At 40.2% G+C, this 19,465-nt stretch overlaps 1 protein-coding gene across 2 annotated transcripts in view; it reads right to left on the reverse strand.

The window, feature by feature from the left end:
- The window catches only part of tshz1 (teashirt zinc finger homeobox 1), a 44,337-nt gene extending 25,751 nt beyond the window's left edge, over positions 1-18,586 (reverse strand). The window contains exons 1-2 of one of the 2 annotated variants that reach the window (XM_060896868.1): positions 18,275-18,586; positions 15,780-16,381 (exon numbers count right to left, since the gene is read on the reverse strand). In XM_060896868.1, coding sequence (XP_060752851.1) covers positions 15,780-15,819 — 40 coding nt within the window. In that variant the 5' untranslated portion in view covers positions 15,820-16,381; positions 18,275-18,586. Of the gene's footprint in view, positions 1-15,779; positions 16,648-18,274 lie in introns of those variants that run through there. The other variant, XM_060896867.1, reaches the window with a different exon arrangement.
- Between the last annotated feature and the right edge of the window lie 879 nt (positions 18,587-19,465).

Genomic DNA, 19,465 nt, shown 5'->3' on the forward strand with positions numbered 1-19,465 from the left:
CCCCAACTGCTCCCCGGGCGCCACAGCATAAATGGCTGCCCACTGCTCCGGGTGTGTGTTCACGGTGTATGTGTGTTCGCTGGTTCATTTAACCCATCCAAAGTGTGTGCACTTTGGATGGGTTAAATGCAGAGAACGAATTCTGAGTATGGGTCACCGTACTTAGCTGTGTGTCACGTCACTGTTACTAATTAAACATAACATAATAGAGGATATGGTGATGTTCAGGAAATGTTCAGGAGATGTTTATTACCATTCTGGGAAGGAGTCTCCACTGTCAGTGCTTTATAACATTAAAGCTGTAGCGAGTCTTTAGAAAGCTTCATGGTTCCATTTTAGCGTACTGGACAGCACTGTTCATTTTATTGACTTAAAGAGATGCTGGTGAGGTAACAAGTGTTTATAGCTGCTGTTTTCTTTCTCTTTTATTTTCTTTGATGATCTGATAATAATTGGTGATTGTTATTTTCCTGAAAGAGTATACCGTATCATGACTTATTTCTTACATAGCACAGAGTATAGCACTGTTAACCATGTCCTCATATAACCAACAAAGGCTACATTTTCACATAGACACACACACACACACACACACACACACACACACGCATACACAGACGTGGGCAGTGTTGCGTATTTTGACGAGTGATGGCTAAAAGTGTTACACTCCCAGCAAAGTGATGGAGCTTCGCTATTTATGACCCACCATCACTGAGGCTCTTCACACACTGAAGCTGCTCTGACGCCCATAAGTAGGGCTGGATTGCACTGCCATAACCAATTTAACATGGAGATGATGCACTATGCTAGACAATCTACACACACACACACACACACACACACACACACACAGTGGATTCTCCTGTGTCTGAGAAAGAAGACAAAACTAAAAGCTGTTATTTTCATTTTATTAAATAGTAAACAAGTATATAATGTTTGATACTGATCCATTCTTACCCAGAAAAATCACAGTAATCTATCCCTTTCTTTTTCCTTTTTCTTTTCTTTTCACTTTTCTTTTTTACTTTTCTTTTCTTTACTAAAAACGAAAAACGTTTTATATATATATATATATATATATATATATATATATATATATATATATATATATATATATATATATATATATATACTAAATTCTCTCTCTTTATTGTCAGATAAATTGTTGATTAATTTTCCACAACAGTAGCTCTAACAGTAAAAGTAGCAGATTTCCAGGTATATATTAATGCACTTGTTCTTTATTATTATTATCATCATCATCATCATCATCATCATCATTATTATTATTATTATTATATTTTTTTCTTTGTTAACACGTCATGCTGTGCTTCATTTCTTATTATCTTTGAGAGATTTAATTTAATAAAGTAAAGTGTCCGACGATGAAAGACTGCAGACACTTAACGTTAATGATACAGGAAATACATTTCTTTCTAAATTAAACTCTAGATAGGTTTAAAAAAAAAAGAAATCAGTTTCGTTCTTTATAAATATTGTAGCCGTAACTCCACTCATGTCACATGTCAGGCCACATCACACCATATTCACACCACATCACTAAACTAAAGGGTTTTTTTTCTTTTGTTACATAATACATCATGCCTTGAAATGTAGCCATAACTCCATGTAATAAGGAATAAATAAAATACAGGCTAAATATGTCCAAGTCAAAAATGTCAGAGCGTTAAACTTATATAAAACCTGAATATATCAAAACCAATTAAAAAAAATACTCCTGTATCACATCGATAGTGTATGTGCAATTATCAAGGATAAATTTCAACACGTTTCTCATTACTGAGAAAAGCATGACAATGTGTTTACTCTGAACACACTTAGGAACTAAGTCAAAGAAGCAGTGGTTATATTCTGGTAACAAACTTCTTAAAGTTTGATACAACTATACAACGGGAATCGGTTTAATTAGTAATAGTGTAAGTTTTTTTTTTTTTTTTGTAAATATTGAAGCAATAAAGTAAGAACTAATTCCCTGTAGTTTATTTTACTTTGGTTTCACACCATTGCTTAATATCTATTGGAAAAAAATCCAGTCCTATCCGTTATGAATGAATTTGCTTTATGGACGGTTCTAATGAAACTGTCCCTAGACGTCTGTTTTCCATAAACAAGTTGTTTTATATGATATGTGTTCATATCACTAGAGCTAAAAAGTGGCTCATAATTTCAAAAGGGTAATAAATTTCTGCCAATCCTGTGCATTTATTTTAATTATTTTAGCTGAAGGCAGTTCATTGGACAAGAGATTAGCTACAGAAATGAGCTAGAATTTACTTTTTTACGTACCCTCTCTGGTCAGATGAGCAAACTGAGTACCAAAAATATGACAAAAATCAAAAATGCAAAAATTATGTTTTCTAAACATAATATTAGAAGCGGGGGGCGCGGTGGCTTAGTGATTAGCACGTTCACCTCACACCTCCAGGGTTGGCGGTTTGATTCCCGCCTCCACCTTGTGTGTGTGGAGTTTGCATGTTCTCCCCGTGCCTCGGGGTTTCCTCCGGGTACTCCGGTTTCCTCCCCCGGTCCAAAGACATGCATGGTAGGTTGATTGGCATCTCTGGAAAATTGTCCGTAGTGTGTGATTGCGTGAGTGAATGAGTGTGTGTGTGTACCCTGCGATGGGTTGGCACTCCGTCCAGGGTGTATCCTGCCTTGATGCCCAATGACGCCTGAGATAGGCACAGGCTCCCCGTGACCCGAGGTAGTTCGGATAAGCGGTAGAAGATGAATGATGAATGAATGAGTGTGTGTGTGTGTGCCCTGTGATGGGTTGGCACTCCGTCCTATGACGCCTGAGATAGGCACAGGCTCCCCGTGACCCGAGGTAGTTCGGATAAGGGGTAGAAAATGAGTGAATGAATGATATTAGAAGCGTTTATATTTCTATAAGTACCAAAGCGAAACAAAGCATAAATACGTTTGAAATATTTTATTTATATCCATAGTTAAGAATTTAAAAGTTATTAAAAGTCAGTCTTGTGTGCCATAATTTTCCGTAGCTGTAACTTTTATTTTATTTATTTATTTATTTATTTATTTATTTTTTATTTCACCTGAATACCCCTTATACGTATTCCAGCATAAACATGAGCACGGATTTCAGACTCTAGTATTGATGAGCGAGTCTATATGCGAGCAACAGAGCCTGTGTTGTTCATAACATCCCTATCTCCTGTCTGCTTCTGTGCATATGGCCTCAATAATGAAACACTGCGATGCGTCAGGCGTCTCTCACACTGATACGAACAGCAGGAAAAGACGCCTGATCGGTCCCTACGGTTTCCTCCTCTTCTCTCCGACTTGTTGCCTGTACGAGGCTGTCTACGGATCGTATGACTATTTGGCGTTCGAGCGCAATCACGTCCGATCTCTATAATTACAGATAAAAGTGGAAGCGGGGAGGTGAGTCACGGCATGCTGACCTGTCTGGAACGAACAAAAATGCTTTGTAAAAAAATACACAAACAATACAACATTACGCCTATGCAGCAACGGAATGTTCTGGAAGGAGCGAAGATGCTCATGTGCCATCTATTTCAGCATCAAAGCCTAGAAATAAACAGAGATGCAAATGTATATAGAGTGTTTTTTTTTTTGTTGGATCACATTAGTGATTATGATGCTGACACCAATTACCCCATGCTATCAGTCAAACTAGTAAGAGAGATGGAAAAGAAGAGGAAGATATAGAGTCAGAGATGACACAAGAGCGCTAGTGAGAGAGTGTTAATGCTTTTAATGATCTTTATTCTATTGAAATTACATTTACAAACATAGATGTAAAGGTAAAAGACTTTTTAAACGCATTTAGAGACCAGCGTTTTGTCTGTCAAGGCTCAGTCGAACTATACTTTACCTTCAAATATAATCATCAAATGTGTTCCAAAATCTAATTTCTTTCTGAATCCATTTAACATCTTACTCTTAAAACCTGACTCTTCTTTTACAGCTTAAGGTAAATTGTCCTGAATGTTTTAGTTGCACAATCCACTTAACCATGAGCACAATTCAGTGAACACAATGAGCGCTAGAAATATATGGAATAACCCAAAACAGGAAGTTGCATCATCCGAATTTCCTGACAATCACAGGAAGAAGAAATTAATACCCCCCCCCCCCCCGTTTTTTTCCCTAGTGATACTGTGCTATTGTCTTACTTTGAACGCACCTCTCTTTAACCTTAACTATAGACTGAATTCAATCATTAATCATTTGAATGGAGTTTTTTTTAACGTCTGAAATGTCCTTGTATCATTAGCAGGGATGTTGAAGCAGATTCTCATTTATGTTTTTGATGATTCTGTGCTATAGTCAAACCCTGATACTCGGTGGATAAACGTATGTTATTTCTTTTTAAATAAAGTCTTTCATTTTTACAATTTACAAGAAATAAATGGCACTGAATTGTGAAACCTCCCTAAATATAATAGTCATTGCCCTGTCTGGTGTCCATCTCGAAGCCAAACGGCTCTCGTCGGCCGTATCCATTCCCAGCTGCCTTATCAGCGCTATAAAACTGGTGGCCAAAAAATGATATTCATTACTTCTTGGCCTGCTATCAGTTACATACAAGTTCTCTCCACTGGCTGAAAATTACTGCTACCCTGAGCACTAGCTCGCTATTGTCCTACTCTGTGCACCCTGGTCTTTATCGGTGCGGTAATAAAAGATGTGTGGGGGGGTGACAGAGTCCTCTTTCACCAGCTTAAAGAGTGATGGACTGCAGATTCAGCCCTAAACACTCGACGAAAAACAGCCAATGAAAGTGTCATGACAGAAACGCTGGAAGTCAAGGCGTTTTCGCGCGACCATTTTAAGACGTGCTTCAAGTTAGCTCGTAAAAGGCGAGAGCGGTCTTTATGTGGCCGGTTCAGAGCAATGCATTATGGGGAGAGAGAGAGAGAGAGAGAGAGAGAGAGAAAAAGAGAGAGAGAGAGGTGTTAATGATGGCTTGTCTACTGTTTTATGCTTCTGAGGTTTAGAGAAATGAAGGACATGGAGATACATAACAAATGTTGTATCCATTTTCATCATGATCAAACATGGCACTGATGACCCAGAACCAACAGGTCTTGGTCTTGAAAATGTTATTAGACTTTATGAACTTACTGTTGAACTGCCACAAGTTTCTCCTGAATCAAATACAGGACGTTCCTCTGATCTGTGAACGTCGCTTTGCCTTGACGCTAAAAATCGATTCTCGATTTAAACGTTTAAATCGAACGTGAGGTCTGCGATTCTGTTGGTTTTAGGATTTCCAGCTATTTTTAAAATATTTTAATGTTTTCACAACAAATCTATCCAGTCATGATCTTGATAAAACATCCACCAACATCCAATAAATCGGGACCAACAGGCAGCTTTACTCGCCTGTCAATCGTGTTGGATGTTATTCAGAAAGGGACTTATAAGCTCGGTAGCGTGCATGTGCTCAGAGATAGATTTGCCTAGATTTTGAGTTTCAATGAGTTTTTTTTTCGCAGTGAAAATGAATGAACGTTTAAATGAATGAAATGAAACCTAAAGCAATACTCTATCACTTCAAATGCTTTACAGCCAATTTGTCATTTAACAAAAAAATATTAAAATGTTTATTCATCATAATCTCAATATTCCGTTTCTTAATGCAGAGCTGTATCTCATGCAAATGAACTCTCATAAGCAAAAAAAAAAAACGCTTTTCTTGACATTTCCACCATCTCTGAGGTTCCAGAGATATTTTATATATTCAGTAGCTGCTTCGGTAAAAAATCCTGAGATGTTTTCTGTGGATAATTTGACATAATTAACGATAAGATACACCGATATTTTTAGACTTATTAAATATCACACAACATCCTCATTTATCGTCATATATCATTTTCAGCTATAAAGTGTAGGTCTCGATCCTGATAAGTTTATTGTAAGTGTTTGGATGATCGGTTTTGGACTCGTGATTGACCAGGACATACAGTCCAGCTTGTCTAGTTAGTTTAAACACGTCGACAATCCCACAGTATAACAGTATCATTTTTAATATGTTGTTTTGTCTGTATTGTGCTTTTCTTTTGCATATTTGGAGACTGTAATATTGGAACCTGCAGAGGTCAATATTGTGAGAATGATATATTGCTCAGGCTTGTTGTGATGTTTTTTTTTTCTTTCCTTTTTTTTATGTTGTGGTTTGTCATATTCAAATTTAAATTTTGTTGGTCAGACGCGCTACTGTACACATTACGACATGCAGTGAAATGCGATAGATAGATAGATAGATAGATAGATAGATAGATAGATAGATAGACAGACAGACAGACAGACAGATAAATAGATAGACAGACAGACAGACAGACAGACAGACAGACAGACAGACAGACAGATAGATAGATAGATAGATAGATAGATAGATAGATAGATAGACAAACAGACAGACAGACAGATAAATAGATAGATAGATAGATAGATAGATAGATAGATAGATAGATAGATAGACAGACAGACAGACAGATAGATAGATAGATAGATAGATAGACAGACAGACAGATAAATAGATAGATAGATAGATAGATAGATAGATAGATAGATAGATAGATAGATAGATAGATAGACACAAAGACAGACAGACAGACAGACAGACACACAGACAGATAGATAGATAGATAGATAGATAGACAGACAGACAGACAGACAGACAGATAGACAGACAGACAGACAGACAGACAGACAGACAGATAGATAGATAGATAGATAGATAGATAGATAGATAGATAGATAGATAGATTTTGGGCAAAAAAGAAATGTGGGCATAAAAGGCATGCGATAAATTCTAAAAATAATACATTTAAATTTAAGTTAAAAAAATTCTGTGCAAATCTGGATCTACATCTAAATCTAAAAAAAGTAAATGTAAATTTAAGTTTATAAAAGTCTGTGCAAAACTGGGTGTTATGGTGTGTTGTGTACAAATCCGTGTTATAACTCTAAAATACAATAAAACCAATAAAACCAATAATAAATTTTCTCTTTATGTTGCAATATAATAACACAATGAATCAGGGCGTAATTTTAGAACAGATTTGATATAATCTTATATAATCTAACGTATAACCTATAATGTCATTTCAACCTCTGTGTAATGCACATCCCGTCGTCCCGAATTAAGGTTCATCCTTTCAAAAGCGCTGACACTGGAGATTCCTTCCATAAACGTGAAATAAAAGAAAACTCCTCCCACAAAACTTTACGTAGAGCATTTCAATGTAAACCGAACCGTATCAGAACAAGCACAGTCAGAGCCGCGGTTACAGAAAACCAATCACCTGCTGATCAAATCCTGCTGGTGAGAGATCTGTAAGGACAGACAACGAGGGATCGCTGTGGATCGACCACATGGAGACGATCACGCCGTCTTTGAACCGCCGTTAAGTACGTCGGACAGCTTTGCGCTCGTCTTCATCAGCGAACATCTGAAGACTTCGGGAAGAAGGAATTAGTGTTAAGTCTATGATGAACTCAGAAATGACTCTGACCTGTCAGTTCCTCGGGAGCTACAGACTACAGACTTTTGTAAGAATGACATTATTTACATTGACATTATTTCCTGTGAGATAAAAATCTGAAGGAAAATAACTTTTTTTTTTCTTTTTTTTTTTTCTTTTCGCAAACATAATGTACTTCAGCAAACACTTTGAGTGTTTCAACAGGTGTCTGTGGGCAGTTTGTCATAAGCTTCTCCTTCCAGCACAATATGCAGGGTTTCTTTGAACAAAAAGCACAGATGGTCTGCTTACAGCCAGCATCACACTGCTTACTGCTTTATTCTTCACACTGACAATGTAATACATTACTAATAGAATGAACACATACAAAAGACACAAGTATGTGCACACACGCACGACTCGTACCGGAACGTGTTAATATATGCTTAATATGTGCTTTTGTGCGTCATGAACACATGGAACCTGATTTCAGGCTGCAGAAAAATACAAAATTTACAAGTAAACAATCAAACACTGGTGCTACTCTGAAATGTCTTATTTTCCACTAACAACACACCGCAAAGTGTTTTATTCCTCTTAAATCAAAGCAGTTTTCCAGGAATTTATCTAAAATAGTTTTCTCTCATGAAGTTCGCAGGGAAAAAAAAATGCACTTATGTTCACGAGAAGCTGGAAAACTGCAAAGACTTACAAAGTTGTTCCAAAGCAGCGATACTGGAGACTGCTTCCCGGGAAATATCAAAAATAAATAAAAATATAAATAAACTCTGTTGTTGTTCTTTATTAAATATCGACCTATTTGTTACGTAAACATTTAATTGGTTTATTATTTGTCTTAGATTGTAGAGCGTCCTGGTGTAAGTTACGTTACTAGAGAATCGCAAACGAAAATAAATCAACAGCCAATCAGATTCAGCGGTGCTGTGGTTTAATAAAATAATGTGCTGAGCTGAAAGTTAAACGCGCATCCTGAATGTGATTACATTTGTTGTTTTTTTTACGCAAACACAAACTGGGAAACGTATCCGGAAGCTCAGCGATCGTTTGATCAATATGACGATCACGATTAACAAGCGATATATCGCGCTGTCTGAACACCCTGGCTGGTGTTTATCACACTCTTCTTTCCATCAGCATCCATCTACTGTGTGCGTCAGACTGAAACTGTATTTCATGCCCCACACGTATATGTGTGTGTGTGTGTGTGTGTTTGGGGTAGGGGAACTAAAGAGGCTTGTCTGTATAACGGCCTCTCGTGATGGAGGGCCTAACCGGGCGGCTAACACCGTGCACTAAGATTGTTCTAGACCTCAGGGCCTCAGAGGAAACATATATCCACCTGGCAACAGGGTTGTGAGTGCGTGTGTGTGTGTGTGTGTGTGTATGTGTGTGCATGTGTGTTTTCGGGCAGATCTAATCACGGGCTAATAACAGCACAGTAGGAGTCGTTGGCCCTCGTAAATCAATGTGCAAAATAATTGCTAATACACTGGTTATCGATTGGTGCTTGGGCGGCTCATTTTGCGAAGGCCGGGGCGAAGAACTAACACAGTGACAAGGGTAAAGTGTTATTTCTGCGCTGCAGAGACAGCTGGGCTGCGCGGACGAGTCGGGCACGTCGTAATTCTTAATTGACACCTGTCAGGATAATGACTGCAGGCCCAGCTGCTGCGCGAGAATTTCTCTCCACTTCTGTTCATCTGTCAGCTCTAATACCTTTCTGAATGCCACTCCTTTATTCTCACTCTCCGGCTCTTATTTTAGGCCCCATTCATTCTCTCTCTCTCTCTCTCTCTCTCTCTCTCTCTCTCTCTCTCTCCCATCGAGCTAAAATAGCTGAAAGCTTTTGTTTAAGCCTACAAGTTAAGAGGCTGTAACAAAGTACTTTCTCTCACTTTCATCTTGGCCTTTTGTACGTCGCAGGATATTTGGAATCGGAAGAACGGGGGGCGAGGAACACACAGTCCCAGGACGGCACTTCCCCGAGTTTGTGGAGGCGTTACAACGTGTTTACTGAACATCATCAAAAGGCTTGCTTTCGTTTCATGTTCATCTGTCGAAGCTGATGTGTATGATGCTGTTAGCATAGAAGCAATCTTACACAATCTTTTATACGTCTGTGTGTGTTTCCAAACACTCCCCCAACCGCCTTGCCCAATCCCCCCTCCTGCAAACTGCTGGTTTCATCCTTTGCAGGTCAGCAAGCGGCTCGTTCTAAGCCAGAGGCTCTGAACATCAAAAGCCGGACCCCTGCATTACGGTTTTAAAGGACGGAGCAGATTTGTGTGGCTTGAATGCGGATGTGTGAAGAACGCTGATTATCTGCTAGCGTGCTTGTTCAAGTGCTGGACTTTTCTGCTCGCCGTACACTCTAGTAAACATCCGCATCGCAACTTCCCTTCCCCGGGAGTGTGACAGAACGCGAGAACAGATGAGAGCGGTGCAGGACTTAGACGAGTGAGAGGAGTGAGACGACGTCCCGTGGGTTCACGCTGACCTCTGCGTACTCCCCGAGCTCCCAAACTCTCATTACCGGGGCAGGACTTCAGCTTTTCTCTCTTTTGTCTTTCCCCTCTTCTGCCCCCTCCTTCTCTCCCTTTCTGTCTTCGCTCTGACTCACTGCAGACCAAATTAGCTGAGAAATGAAACATACGGGATCAAAACAGACAGACTGAGAGATGGAGAGAGAACGAGAGAGAGAGAGAGAGAGAGAGAGAGAGAGAGACAGAGAGAGAGGGAAAGAGGGAGAGATAAAATGCAGCTGGTCTCTTTGATAGCTCGAGTTCCCATAATACCATGCTGCAAGCCTCCGTTGGTGTTAAGCTACCTCCTCAGTGGTCTGTATTTTCTGATCGTCATGTTGAGGAACTGCAGATACACACCCACACACCCACCCACCCTCACACACACACACACTATACACTCATATTCTAGGTATTCAACATGCTGTTAATATCATCCGAGTTCGAGAAGCTGAACTGTGATATATCGATATTGCAGCTTTGTGTTCATGACAACACATCTAAAGGACTCGTCTAAAACTTAGACAATCAGAAAATTCGGTTTCCTTAAACAAAAGTTTCAGAAAAGTTAACTAGACTGAAGGATCGTATATAACCGAGCCGGTATTTTATTATTCTTATTATTCTACCGCACCGCTACCGAGTTCTTTACTCTGATTGGTCAGAATCTGTTGATTTCTCATCTCCACAGACAGCAGCTGAAAGACGAACCCAGGGATCATCAGAACGATGGAAGCGCTCGATCTAACACGTTATCCTAACGGCAGAGCCTCCGCATTAACAGTTGTCTTTTTCTTTTAAGTGTGTAATTGTCCGTAATTGTTTATTGTTTATTGTTTATTTATATGGATCCCATTAGCTGAAAGTCTGCGCAATCAGCTAGTCTTCCTGGGCTCCAAACACTACAACAACAGCATTTCAATCATCACAATTGCTATATACACACCTATACACATTACATATATATACACATACATACACATACGCATACTCATACATACATAAAATCTGGTTTTGATTCATAACAGGACTAGACATAAATACAATATGATTTATGATTACATTAATCAAGACATATAAAAACCTACATCAACACATAACACCGTAGACTACTTTTAAATGACAGCTTAACGTTCTCTGACACATGGACGCCAGACGAAGTCGCCAGTCTCACTGTTCTGACACTTTTCTTTTAAAGTCCAGAGACAAAAAGCGACTTTGGGAACGATGGAACGACGGGACGGATGTTTTCGCTGCTACAAAGTGAGTCAGAACTCGCATTATAGCAGCGATAAACATCCGTCCCATCACCAGCCTCTTTAGAATTGTTGTGTATAGAAGGGAAAAAAAACACACTGTGTGAACCGTTATAGGAAATTCATCAACTTCATAGTGGCAACGTTAAGTTCCTGTTACTGATTTTCCTGTAACGGCACATCCTGTAGCATCTTCTACTTTCTACACAATCCCGTCATGACATGTTGTTAACATGTTGTTAACAAGGTATTACATATGAAGCGTGAACAGATTTAATCATTCTATCCTCAGATCCAGAATTACATCACAATATATTTTTACTTTTCTTTAAATCTTTATGTAGTATTTGTTGAGATGTAGTAAAGTAAGACAGAGAACCCTGACGATATAATGTAATGTAGTAAAACCACAGTGTCGTTGTTCTCCTTTTCCACCTGATTTATCATTTATTTGCATATATGGAATTTATGGATGGAATTTATAAATGTCATTAAAGTCACTTTACTACGATGTGTTCTTGGAATGTAATCGATTAACTTTCCTTTTTTTTTTTTATTTTTTATTTTTAGAAGCACAGACTAAAATATAAAACCTGAATATTGACATGTCTTGTGTGTATTGTGTGTTTTGTGTGTATTGTGTGTTTTGTGTTTACTTCAAGAATCGTAACAATTTTCTTTTTTTTTTCTTTTTTTTTTTTTTTTGGTCATATTGCTTGAATCAAATGGTTTGGTATTTATCACAGCTTGAACGTTACATATCTTTCTCTTTCTCTCTCTCTTTTTCATACACACACACACACACACACACACACACACATACACACACATACACACACATACACACGGGAGTCTGGAGACCTCTAATTCGGTCTGGGACGAGACGGCGAGTTGACATAACTTATGTGGAAACTAAAAACTCCCAATTGTATAAAAGCTCATTAGGCTGTGAGCGAGCTCTATTGCACCGCAGCGCTGCATGCAGTCATACCCCTGGCATACGGGAAACCCAAACATATTTTCATTTCGATCCGTGCTTTTCCCCATAAAACCTGTCATCTATCTTCATTACTCAACTCAACCTCGGCGTTGTGAGGCAAGCGGCTCGTCGCTCCCGACCGCCCCGACAACTGCATACGCTTTGATTTTCTATAGTCCACAAGCTTTGATCCTGCAAATGCAAATTAAACTATTGCTTTCGAGTGCTGGGCCTAAACATGGATATCGACTACAGAGGTCAATGTCACCTGTTAATGAAGGCAGGCTTGATTCACGGTTACGTTACACGTTACAGCCACGACGTACGCCAAGCGCTTTGGATTTTCACGCAACAGACAATGAAGCTACGACCTACAAGGGGAAAGTGTAAAAAGTAAAAAAACAGGCAAAGAAAATTCTGTTGATGTTAAATATTTCCCAGGTGTTTTTATTCTTCTTCTTCTTCTTTTTTTTTTTTTTTTTTTTTTTAAATATGCATTAAATTGAAAAGTGTCAATGTACTGTGTAATTTAAAAATATTTTGCGAGAGTAATTACAATTATGAGAGTAAGCCAAGGTCAGCATAAACAAGTGTGATCTTTACGGGTGAGCACTGCACACTCTACAGGGAATAGCACTGCTCACAGTACACACACACATACACACACCCTCACACACACTCAGCAGTAGCTATCTGTTTCTCTTTATATCCTTCATCTGATCCAAAAAAAAGATTAGAAACCTATCTTCAATTAAACAGCAGTCGTAGTAAATAGATAACGACTCCACGACACATACAAAACCCGTGTACTACGTAAACAACTCTCTATTTCTTCCCCTCCTGAGATTCCTCTAACGAAGCAGAGCAAAAACCGTGGGTATCAAAGTAGAGTGCGCTGGGTTTTAAGAAGGAGTGCTCCGGGTTTGAGACGCAGGCAGCACGTTCGATAACTTACAGGATAGTGGTGATTTAACACCCACAGATAATGGCGGCACGTTGACTAAGCACGGCGTCTGATTGGCTGAGAGAATGTGCGGGCCCAGCGGTGCGGTTAAGAGCCAGGATTACCAAGGTCATTAAGCAGCATCGCTGCCGTGACGTGATTAGTCAGGTAGCAAAGTCCATTTGTCACCTGCGCCAGAAAATTGAGTTAATGCGGCACTACGGGCTATGGGAACTGTATAATATCAACTTGATTACATCAAGGCAGCTGCCGAGCTGACACCTAGCCGAATTTGTCAGCTTTAATCGTTAGGCGCTGTCACAAATCCATCAGAAGCTCAGATAATTAGGGCCCCTATCTAAGGAAAGCAGCAGACGAACTGTTAGCTTTTTTCTCTGATAATTAAGAAGCCTTTCGTCCTCAGTGAAGGGCCGAGTTTAATGACTCCCTGTGCTGGTTCAAAAACACTGTCTCCTCGCTGCTTATTTGTCTGGACCTATTCTCAAGCGCCCTGATTTAACCACAGAAAAAAACAAGAGTAGATTTTCAGACCTCATGAGACACGGACAGTTTTAGGTTTTACTATTGAAGTCTCACACAATTATGTTTATGCTCTTATATATAAGCCAGGCATTGACCATTTGAAAAACAAAAAAAATAAAAGTAATAATAATTGCACTGCAGTCAATTTTTTTGGGAGTCCATCTCCAATGGAGGAGACTTCAAAAGGCTTCTAATGTAAATCCAGACCTGAACGCTGAGCGATTTCGCTCTCCTGGGCTGCTGCTCTTGCTCTGCACTCGATATTGGAGGCCTGCATGTGTACGCTTCAGAGAAAAAGCAGCAAATCGAAACGAACGGCTGCAGCAGGCCGACACATTCGGCTCCCACTGCACCATCACGACCGAAGCGACGGGCCGAGAGGGGATAATGATTGTGACCAAAAAAACAAAAAAAAACAAACACGATGCTGTGTCTGTGAATAAAGCACACCACGACTGCCTAGTAAAGAAGGAGGAGTGGAAACAGGACACAGCCGTGTGCCTGAGTCCTCCATAACGAACGAAAAAGTAGTCACGATTCACGACACAATAAAACATTAAAAAAAAAAAGACTTCCTTTCTCACTTGTTCTAACCCCAAGGTTAAAGAGACTATTTCTTGTGCCCCTGTTTGTTTTGGTTTCGATTGTGCAAAATGTCACGCCATGGGATTGATGGAAAACCGGGCCTGCCAAATTCTGATTGACCATAACAGCCAATGATGCATATGGCTGTCAAAAGACAGACAATTAAATCAATATTCACTGCAGGCAGGAGGGTTTGATGCTTTTTTTTAGGTACATTCTGCCAGGTCATATTACCAGCTGCCATCTCACCTCAGAGAGTCTTTAAACTCCCAATGACAGTCTCTACCTACAAGTCTACTCACCCCGAGTTCAGGAAAAAAAAAAAAAACATTTCGCACTGTTGCGCCTCAAGTATTAGTATGAAATTAAGCCTAGTAAGAAGAGGCATGTGCCTAAATGTCAGTGCTTCACTTTAAGTATGTCTAGTAGAACTCAGCTATGTGGTGTCACCGATTTTCCTCTCATAATTTTTGGGCCTAAGTACTACTGAGACGTGTTTTCCTGAATTCTAGTTGTCACTGCGATTCCGTCAGAGGGAGCTCTCGTTTGTAAGGGGGACAGACCTGTCTGTCTCAGAGGGAGGACACGTCCACTGCTAGGCAACTGTCCACTTATACGAAGCTTCAAAACAAACACTAGGAACAGAAAGTCAGATTAGCAGTAGCGTAATAAGAACTGATTTCACATGCCGCCAGTTAACAGACTACAATCTTTAAAATAAAGACATTTTTATTTATTATAACGTCTATATGTCAAAATCTATAAACAAAGAGATGCCTATGAATGATTTAGTGATACCGACACACCCTAGTTACCTCTCTCTCTTTCTCTCTCTCTTTCTCTTTCCTTATTTTCTGTCTGAGATGAAAAAAGTCTAAGAATGCTCCCTCTCTTTTCTGTTCTCTCCCCAGCGGGGGCAAAAGTTTTCCTGCGTGTCCAGGCCCGAGGAAGCGCGCATGCGCGTTTCCATGGTGAATGATTCACTGATGGTTATCGGGAATGAATAGATCAAAGGCGGCCACGTGACAGGCGATCAATCAAGCATCAAATCCAGGAAGGCAACTACACAGGAGTGCAGAAAAGTCTGGAAAAGTGCATTTTATTGTCCAGGGGGTCTTGGGCACAATTAGATTCGCATTTTTAACCTAGTTTGTAAAAGTTGCTGAATTTCAATCTGTGTACACTTTGACTCTGACTCTGGATGTTCATCACATGCAAGAGTTAATGCATTTGTTTGTGTCCTGCTTACAGTGTGATGGTAGTGATGTCACAGTGCGCGGCCTGAGAGATGCCACTGGTTTGGTGTTAAATGTTACATCCTGCGTTGTTTTACAAACAAACAACGGAGTGCAGTTGTTTTACAAACAAACAACGCATGCGTTTTGTGTGTGTGTGTGTGTGTGTGTGTGTGTGTGTGTGTGTGTGTGTGTGTGTGTGTGTGATAGGGCTTACCTGAAGAACGCCTCGGCGCTTGCTGCTTTCTCCTCGGCATGCTCTTCTCCAACTCTCTCCACTTGACTTTTCATACAGAATCAAAATACAGACGGCGACAAAAAAAATAAAAAAGAAATCTTCTATTCGGTCCTTTTCTTTTTAATCAACCAGGTTCTGGATTTTTGATTAAATCTTAATTTTCTCCTTAAAAAAAAAGTCACTTTTGATTAAAAGTCTCAGATCGCAGCGTTGCCCACTTTCATTCTTTACTAAAAAAAAAGGAAAAAGAAGAAAAAGAAGAAGAAAGCAAAGATTGTTGATGAATCAAACTGCAAAGTGCTCTGGAGGTAAAGCAGTTCACGGGCAGCCCCGTTTGGAGACTCGGTGCATTAGCGGTATCTCCGGTGTCGGTGTGTAACGGCGCACAGCTCGGTCACTGCTGAACAGCCTCTCCGTCCATTTCTCCCTGATCTTCTCCGAGCGCGACGTTTCACCGGGACAGCAGTAAAGAAAAGGGAGGAAACTTCCACACACACTCACAAAAACCAAAAACAACACCCAGTCCGACTGTATTTCCGTCCGTCTAGGCGCTCGTCCCGGGGAGGGGGCGGCTCAGGCTCCTGCACTCGGAGAAAAGAGAAGACGGGAACGCGGTTAATGTCAGTCAGTCAGCGGGAACGGCTCGCGCGCGCGGGCAGAGGAGAGCTTCAGCTTTCAGCTCTTCAGCTTCCCCACGTTCCCTCCGGTATTCACAAACGAGAGTGTCCGTGCATGCTCGGCCGACATGTGGACAGCTGATTTCGGGCGTGATAAACAAGATTTGAGAGAGATGGAAAAAACAGAATCTAACCAGGTGCTCTTGCGGAAAAAAAAATAATAAAAAAAAACGGACAGCAACTAATTGGTAAAAGTACCGGGAGCGAAACGGTAAGGCTCGAGGCTTCGGCTGGTCGCTGGAGATAAAAAAAAATAAGGATCGCACGTTGAAGACGGGAGAGCGTTTCAGACAGTCTCAACTGATAGACAGACGCATCGAGTTGCCTTTCCTGCTCCTCTACACTCCACCCCTCCAGGAGCGTCACTCTGACAGTGAAATCCGAGCTGTCAATCTTTTTAATTGCTCTGTTTTTTTTTCCCTCTCTTCCTCCTCCCGAACAGGGTCGACTGGAGGAAAAAAGAGAAGCTGCTTGTTTTGTTTGTTTTTTCTCTTTCGGAACACGGATCACATAATAATAATAATAATAATAATAATAATAATAATAATAATAATAATAATAGCCAAAGAGAATTGACTTATTTTTATTCTAAGGTGTGACTATAACATTTCCGCGCGTCTTGTGATATCTCAATGGAAGAGACGGAAAAAGAAATGAAGCACTTTTACGCACGCTTAACGCACGAAGTTTACTATTTACAGCATGACGTACTGGTAGGTGTCATCATTGTTTTAGCTAAAAGTTTACTTATTAACATGTTTGCTCCTGATAAATCTGAGATAACACACTCATGATCTGATTACTTTCTGTTTGATCTCTTTGATGGTGTCGCGTATTATTATAAGGACGCGGAAACTTCACGCCCACAAAACGACTTCTTATCCAATGTTGCGTTTGTGAACACATTATTTGATCATTTCGTGTTCGGGGTATTTTTTTTTTTCCACCCCCGTGTAAAAAAAACGCGTGGGAAGTTACAGGATGATTCGTTGCACCTTACTAGGAAGTGAAGCACTTTGCACGGGAAGGGGAGGGACTCCAGGAAATAAGTTCAGTGGCCACGTCTGAGAGCGCGTACTAAATAGTATGGGCAAAAAAAAAAAAAAAAAAAAAAAAGTACGAACTGAGCAGAGTGCACATCAGACTGTTTAATACGCAAGTATGCAAGGTTGCTTATTAATTAGGCTTCTTATTCAACTGCAATACATGCATCAACTAAGTGACGTCTTCCGTGCATTAGCCTATAAAGTGAAGACTGGTTATAACGCGTTATAACAGCAGCACTCATCAGAACCAAAGGCGAACTTTTTTTTTTGTCGTCGTAGACGCATCACCTATTCTTTTTGAAGTCAATACTGGCGCTGAGTTCCATGTTTTAAGTGATTTTTTTAGGAGGGGTGGCTTTGAAAGCGCATGGCGGACGATGCACCTTCTTGTAGCGGATTTTTAAATAGTCTTCCTTGCGGCGGCTGGCGGGAGGGCGCGTGCTTTCACACACACACACACACACACACACACATACACACACACATACACACACACACACAGAGAGAGGAAGATGCTGCTAGCCTTCGTATTCAGGACAACACCGGAGTCATCTATAAGGTATGTATTACAGGGCTCTTGGTTCCGAATTGCAGTCCGTTATTATAACTGTAACTTCGCTCGCGCGCGCAGTTTCGGTAACACGCACACACATACACTCGCGTCCGCGCGTTCATTACGGCATCTCTGACATGATACACAAACCAAACCGGTTCTTTTGCACAAGTTAGGTTTGTAAAGCAGTCTGCTTACCTTTTATGGAGCAGCGCATCCTTGAGATATTGCCAGCTGCGCGTGTTACGCTCTTCGCCTTGCAGGCAGAGGCGAATAATAATGCGGAAATATTTCCAAGTTCCGCCCCAGCATCTGTCTATCTATCCACCCATCCATCCACCCATCCATCCGCCCATCCCCGTGTCTCGCGCGAATCTGCCTGTCGCCTGTCGTTGATGCGTCTTACGTCACCGAGCTGCCATCAGAAACTCGTACAGGGGAAGCGGGACACACACACACACACACACACCACGCATACACACACACACACACCTCAGCAGCATACGGCTGGAAGGTTGAAAAGTCTTCCAGCGCAAGTGGTCGATTATTGATCTTCTTGTGTTTTTTCTTGTTCTTCTTGTTTGTTTGTTTTTTACGTATTGTTTTTGTTTGTTTGATTTTTTTTTTTATATCTAGGCTTAAAATAGACTCACGATTCGCGAGCTTGTAGAAAATAGTGAAAAGAAAGTGTGAGAATGTGTTTTGCTGCTTGTAAATAGGTTAATGCTGATGTGCAGCATCGGTCTCTGTACACACGCTCTCAGCTCAGTGTATACAAAGTGCTCTTGCATTAGTTTTAGGAAAATCTCTAATCACTTCGGTGTCTACATAAGAGTCTGTGCTTCATAGAAACGTTATATATAGTCAAAGCTGTAAAATAAAAACCTACATGAACTGACCTGCATGTATATATACATAACTCTTGATAACTTTTTACTGTCATATTAAATATTTATACCCTTTATTGTTATTATTATTATTATTATTATTATTATTATTATTATTATTATTATTATTATTATTATTATTTTACTATTTTTTAAACGGAATATCCTACAACAGTCACATGTTTTAACCCATTGTCTTAATTTGAAAAACAGTAAATATTTCTTTCAGTAAAGATGGTTAGAATTGGTTTGTGTGCGTGCGTGCGTGTGTGTGTGTGTGTGTGTGTGTGTGAGAGAGAGAGAGAGAGAGAGAGAGAGAGAGAGAGAGAGAGAGTTGCACACTGCTCAGGTAAACCACAGGACCACTCTCACTTTTACGCACACGTAATTCTGACTGAACACACACAGAGTGTGTGTGAGTGTGTGTGTGTGTGTGTGTATGGGAGAGAGAGAGAGAGAGAGAGAGAGAGAGAGAGAGACAGAGAGACAGAGAGACGATCTG

The sequence above is a fragment of the Tachysurus vachellii genome, chromosome 21 (genome assembly GCF_030014155.1).
Source record: "Tachysurus vachellii isolate PV-2020 chromosome 21, HZAU_Pvac_v1, whole genome shotgun sequence".
NCBI classification, from domain to species: Eukaryota; Metazoa; Chordata; class Actinopteri; order Siluriformes; family Bagridae; genus Tachysurus; species Tachysurus vachellii.